General features: G+C 46.4%; 1 protein-coding gene across 1 annotated transcript in view; it reads right to left on the bottom strand.

The window, feature by feature from the left end:
* Window positions 1-358: 358 nt before the first annotated feature.
* Window positions 359-6395, bottom strand: part of LOC111694519 (alpha-protein kinase 1-like) — a 65531-nt gene continuing 59494 nt past the window's right edge. The window contains exons 4-5 of the mRNA XM_023462985.1: window positions 6249-6390; window positions 359-1192 (exon numbers count right to left, since the gene is read on the bottom strand). Coding sequence (XP_023318753.1) covers window positions 1070-1192; window positions 6249-6390 — 265 coding nt within the window. The 3' untranslated portion in view covers window positions 359-1069. The remainder of the gene's footprint in view (window positions 1193-6248; window positions 6391-6395) is intronic.

Here is a 6395-nt window from a genome sequence, read left to right as displayed (position 1 = left end):
AAGATAGATGACGCGATCCGCGAGCGTATATGTACTTTTTACACGTATAGCACATTCACACTCGTGGCACACACACACACACACACACGTCATCTTGCGCTCGCACGTCTCGTCGTGTATATGCGCGCACCGATAAATTCATTGAAAGCATCGAGCTTGCAGAGAGAGTGTTCATTCATCGCAGCAGTCTCTCTATACACCGCAAATATTTTTTCCCCTCGCGCTCGCAGCATAGCAGCACGCACGGTCAGAGAGGTATAGGATATATACGTATATGTGTGCGAGAGCTTTTGCGAGAGAGCGTGACCCAGATAGAACGTCGAAACTTTTTTTTTTTTTTTTAGAGCAGCACGCAGTACGGCGCGTGCCGAGTTTTACTTTTTATTTTTTATTTTTTTGGGCCACCCTCCGCGCAACGCCGCGCAGTAAAAATTTTGCCCGCGCCCTCGCGCATATTTTCTCTCTGCACCCTTATATGCCTGCGCAGCAGCCGCAGGCGCACGGGGTTCGCCGTATGAAAATGAGAAAAGCTCGCGCGCGCGCGCGCTGGTCTGCGATGTGGCACGCGTACCGCGCTGCGCCGCTGTGCGTTGCTCATTTCGCAATTGCGTAACGCACGCGCGCTGCTTTTTTATAATCGCGATGCGTATAAATATGCATGAAGTTTCGCGCGCGCGCATTTTGCATTGTTATCGCGCGAGTAATGGCCTTAAAGTGTGTGTATACGACAACGCGTTTCCTCTCTCTCTCCGCACGTATTCAAGTGTGTACAACAGAAACGTCGACGGCGACGACTCATGGTCGATCTTCGCACAGACCGAAAATTACGCATTCCGCTATGCATATTTAACGAAGGCGGCCAAAATACATTGCGTAAGCAGCGACTCGGACTTGGCGCTGCTGCGGCTCGACACAGTCAGCTGTGTGCGTTACACTATATAATGCGTAATATGCACACCCGCACATGATCTAGCTCCAAGCTAAAAGCTGCGTTTTCCATATTATGCGCGCGCTAGAGAGCTAGCAGCCAAAAACAATCTGACAATTTTCACGTGATGATACTTGTGTATTATATAGATATATGATTGACGAGGAAGGAAAAAGATTTTTTTGAAGACTTACAGAAGTGATTGCCAGGGCCGGCGTAGTGGTGACCTTTGTAAGCGGCGAACAGACCAGGATTGATGCCAATCTGAAAAAGCCAAAGCAAAGATTATACGTAGGTAAATGTTGTGTACGCTCACTCGTACACAGTTACATAGATTTCGGCCAATATGTGTGCTCTGCGATTACGCGTCTTTACGTACGCGACCGTAAAGAGCACACAGAAAAAAAAATGAGAGGGGTCGCTCATAAACGCACATTCACACACATACCTATAATATTACGTACGTATGCGCGTCCAAGGACGACAAGGTCTCTCTCTCTCTCTCTCTCTCTCTCTCTCTCTCTCTCTCTCTCTCTCTCTCTCTCGACTTCGATCACTTTCGACGAAACGAAGTCAGTTTGCCGCGCACCGAGCGACAAAATTAGCACCGTAGCTACTAGCAAGAAACTACTACTACTGCTTGCTGGTCTCCTATGTATATATACCATTATACATTGCTGGAGGGTAGAGCGAGTGAGAGAGACGCAGGCTTATTTCCACTTCATTTCCGGCAAAGACGACGTATAGTATAGGACGACTTCGCGGCAGTAGCAGCAGAAGGACGAACGAAGACAAGGACGACGTCGCCGATGTTCGCCCGACCGCCCCCGCGCGTATATCGTACGATAGTGTATATACTCGCCCGATCCCCCTAGTTAACGCGAGGCGACGTCTTACTTTTATTTTCTCTGTTACTATACCCAGACGCGCAGAAGCGTGTTTCCTTGCGATTTCTTTTCTTTCCTTCGGCGTCGTTCTTATTTTTTTTTTGTCTTCCTTTTTGGCTCTCCCCTAGTAGTAGCCCTAGCTGCTGCTGCTACGCGACACAACTGCACACGTTCTATATGGGGTATAGCGCGTGTAAGCTACACGTTTTCTTTATTGCTACTACGCTACTATTTGTGCCGCCCGTTCGTTGGTGGCACATGCGTCGCAGAGTACATAATACCGTACACGGATAAATGTAATTATTGTCATTTGGATAATCGCGGGCTACTACTACGCATTCGGGGGCGAGACCCACAGAGCTCCATATTTAATGCCAGTCGTGCGTTACTTATTAGGCTTCTTTCTCTCTCTCTATATTGTGCAGTAGTACAACAGCTAGTGTACTTTGGAATGAATAACAGAAAAGAAAGAGAAATTACACACGAATGCGGAATAATTCAGTCAAAAAATGAGACATTCGTGCGTTCGTAGCATATCGCCGCAAGCTCGATGATTTCATTCCGAAAAAACGAGTTTTTCTCCCGTCGATAAATTTTCACGATGATTCATCGCAGGCAGTACATAGAGCGGCAGCAAAAAAAAAAAGAATAATAAAGATGCGGAAAGTGTGTACGCATACAGCATAGGCCTCGGCGTGCTATTACGCAACGTCGTCGGAGCGCATGAAATGTGTGTACACACAACTGGTCAGGTGTATACTAACTACTCTGCTGCTGCTGTGTGTGTGTATTGTATACCTGTTGCGCAACGCTAATATGCTCGCTCGCGCGCGTGTATATAACCGTGCGGCAGCCACTTTGGAGGTTAGAGATGGTAATTAATATACCAAGCCCAAGGATGAAATACCAAAATCCAAGGAGCGCGATCATTTTTTAGCGGTTGGCGCGCATTTCGAAACGCGCATACGTTCACTTCTCTCCAGTTTTAGCAGCAGCAGCATCGGTACGCGCGACAACTATACGCGATGAATCTGCTGCTGACGCCAATAATTCGATTATGGCCTTTTAATGACGTCGATGAATTTCAAAATGTTGAACGTTTACCGCCACTACTACCATCCACCGCTTGAGGTCATTGAAAAGTATAATTACAGGTGCGCTACGCGACTACGCGACGATCAAGCTCTATATGTGTGCTGCCGCCGCCGCCACTGCTGCGCTACAATAATTCATTACTCGTAATTTACCGAAACACTTTTCGTTGATCACTCATTATTCCACTGCCGCGTATTCGTGCGCACATACACGTACATACACGTATACGCCGCATAATGTCTCGCGCGCGAATCCGCAAACGAGTGCGATTAATATTGCGCGCGCGCGAGTCCGCAGCAGCACATCTCAATCGAGCGTACGGGCCGCGGCGCGAAATTTATACACGGCATCGATTTATCAATGCACATCGTAATATTGCCGCACGCGCAAAAAAAGTACAAGTAGAAGCAGAAGAAGATGCGGCGAGGAAAAAAGAGCGATAACGAATGGTCGGTGTACCTCGTTATACTCCGGGAGTCACTTTCGCTCTTGCCCGTGTATTATTTATTTATGTATATTGTACGACGACGATTATGTGCTCGAGTCCGCTCGAATGGGTTTATGAATTTTTTTTTGTATATTTTTTATCTTTTTATTGCTTCTCGATGCGCATCGCTGCGCGTCGAAGTAAGTACATTATATAATGACGTAATGGATTTTCATTGATTATTGCACGTCTTGCTGTAAACCAACTTGAATATATTCCTCCCCCCGCTCTTCTCTTGTCTGCTGTCACAGTCGCTTGCCAGGAATTTATATAGCGATTATTACGCAATATAATATGTGTATTTTACTTCTGTAAAGCCTTGAGTGATGGGATAATCCCTTTATTCGGCTGACGTTATCTCGCGCGCGCCTCTCTCCTCTCGGTAATTTATGCCTTGCGATTCTACTCGTACTCTCTGTTGTTTTTTTTTTTTTTTTATTCGGGGGTCCAGCCAACAGCGAAACACACACGGCAGCAGTCGAGAGATAAAGAGACGCACGTTGACGCGTTAAGCCTCGCTCGTTACGCGCCTTCGTACGGCTGCAGAGACACGCGAAACTCATACGGATAGATAATAGTTTGATCGATGCCTCTCGCGCCAAAATAATAAAAATAAAAATAACAAAAAAAAACAAACAAAAAACATAGAAAGGAGAGAGAAATACGACAACGGGCGACAAAGCAAAACAAAACCTTTCATCGGTCGATAATTCTAATTGAGACTTTATTAAAGCTCATTCGAGCAGCATGCGCGACCAGTCGCAGAGAATAAAAAAAGATAACTCTCGCCTCTCTCTCGCTCGCATCGAAATAACACACCTGTATACTATACTATATACCCTCGGCCGAATGCGCCCCGTTAAAGCATCGGAAAAGCTATATATCCACACACAGGCACACATATATATAAATGCGAACAAACAACAAATTTATCGAAGTTCGGCTATATACGAGCTCAATTTGGCGTTAAATCCTACAAAGGGACGCGCGCGCGTCATGTGTCCTCTCGGCGCGGCACAACCGACCAATATCCGATGCGGGTGGTACGGAGGCTCGCTCACTCTTTTTTTTTTTTTTTTTTTTTTTTTTTTTTTTTTTAATTTATTTCAACGCGTTTTAATTCCATATACAGAGTGACGGAGCGAGTGTGAGGGAGAGAGCGAGAAAGCCTGTAATGAAAAGGAAATTCAAACGTCGAGTATGTGTGCGTGTGTGTGTGTACAGTAGAGGACTATACCACGCGAATTGGCCCATTGGATCTTTGATATGCCTCCCGCGCGCGGACGTTGTCAAGTTGATCAAAGAGGGATAATGCACATGAGCTTGTATTATAGATATATAGGTATAGTCTGATTTCGGCGCGCGATGCAACGAAAAAAAAAAGGTTCGATGCTTCAATCGAGCTTGCACACACACACACATTTCGTACCTATTATTTCGCCTCGCTACCAATTTTGTCGGGCGCGCGCGAGCGAGGATTTAATTGTACACATTCTCTCTTCCGGATCAAATTTTTTTTCATTTATATTACTTTTCCGACGCGCGTTGACTCGTGTTAATCTTCGCAAGCTTTAATTTGAAATGTAAAACCATGGACATGTCGAGTATCTGCGACGATGAGGCCGCGTACGTAAGCACGATATATCATCATTGGCGCTTGATTTTCGATGAATTTAGGTCGTGAAAAGAAAAAAAAACCAAAGGATGAAGAGGAAGGTAAGAGATGCACACTGCACACTCGCGAAGGATATTATACAAGAACCCGACTATCTTATTGCTCGCATATTTATAAGAATGGTGCGCGCGTACATTTTTTAATAAAAGTCAAATTTGTAATATTCCAGTGACTTCGCGCGCGAGTAGTACCTCTCTTTGTTCATCCCCCCGCGTTCAAACGTACCTACTACTTCTTCTTCTTCGGACGACTGGCTCAAAGCTCGGTTTATACGCCCTATATAATAGAGCGAAATTGCGCGAGTCGACTTGTAATAATTTCGTTGGTACGCTCGCTCGAGCTCTCGTTTCTCCCGTTAACCGAGTTACACCTCGCCTCTCTCTTGCCTCTGCCTTTGGGTTACTTCCAAGGGTGTGAGCTTCCCCGTCCCCCCGCTACGCTGAAGGGGCCAAGGATATTGTTAAATGTAAGTGCAGCCTGCACGAAATGAAAGTAAGAGAGACTTACTTTACGCATTTCCAATTTGTGACAAAGTCAGTGGTAGCAGTGGTAGTAGTGGTGGTTGTGCAAGTGCAAGTGGCGCGTGGCCGTACCTACTACGCGGGTTCAAAAAAAAAAAGTCATAATAATTGAGTTTCAATTACGAAATTTTCACGCTTTTCTACTGGCTTCTGCCGAGGAGGAAATTTTTAACTTTTAAATTAGAGAAGTCCACAGTTTATGCCGGTGGTCGTGTCAGTGGTAGTTGGTGCCTCGCGGCGCTGTAAAATTGAAGTAATTTTAACTGCACGGGTCGCGCCGCTCGAGCTTCGCAGTCGAAGTTTTTGAAAAATGTGAGACGAGTCGTCGTCGTCGGTCTCAAGAATCATCTTGAGCGTCGACGAGCGCTTATACGAGCTCTTACGTATAAGACGAGCCCCAGCTTCGGCTCGCAGTAGTTAAGCATCGAACAAAACGTCGTCGTCGTCGTCGTCACAGACGGAGATTGCGAGGGCCGCGCGCGCGACCGTCTAGAGTAGAGAAAACGACGCCTCTTGTAAGCTGATGAGGCTCGATTCTCTCGGCTTCGAGCTTTTTTCTTCATCATCGTACACGCATGCAAAAACACACGGACACACTCGCATACGGACTTTTACAAGAGTTTTAGATGAGGTCGTGCGGGAAAGTAAAACTTACGATGATGATGTCGAGATCGGGCGCCAGATGATCCGGCAGCACTCGCTTGCTGACCTCCTCCTCGGGCATGCCGTCGAACCTGTCGTGCTTCTTGCGCTCCTTGTACGTTTTCGCTCGTTTCTTGGCCTCGGCTAGCTCGGCCCTGGA

The sequence above is a fragment of the Trichogramma pretiosum genome, unplaced genomic scaffold (assembly GCF_000599845.2).
Source record: "Trichogramma pretiosum strain Unisexual culture from Peru unplaced genomic scaffold, Tpre_2.0 scaffold14, whole genome shotgun sequence".
Classification (NCBI taxonomy): domain Eukaryota; kingdom Metazoa; phylum Arthropoda; class Insecta; order Hymenoptera; family Trichogrammatidae; genus Trichogramma; species Trichogramma pretiosum.
Note: the sequence above shows the minus strand (reverse complement) of the source record. Positions and strands in the feature narration are given on the sequence as shown.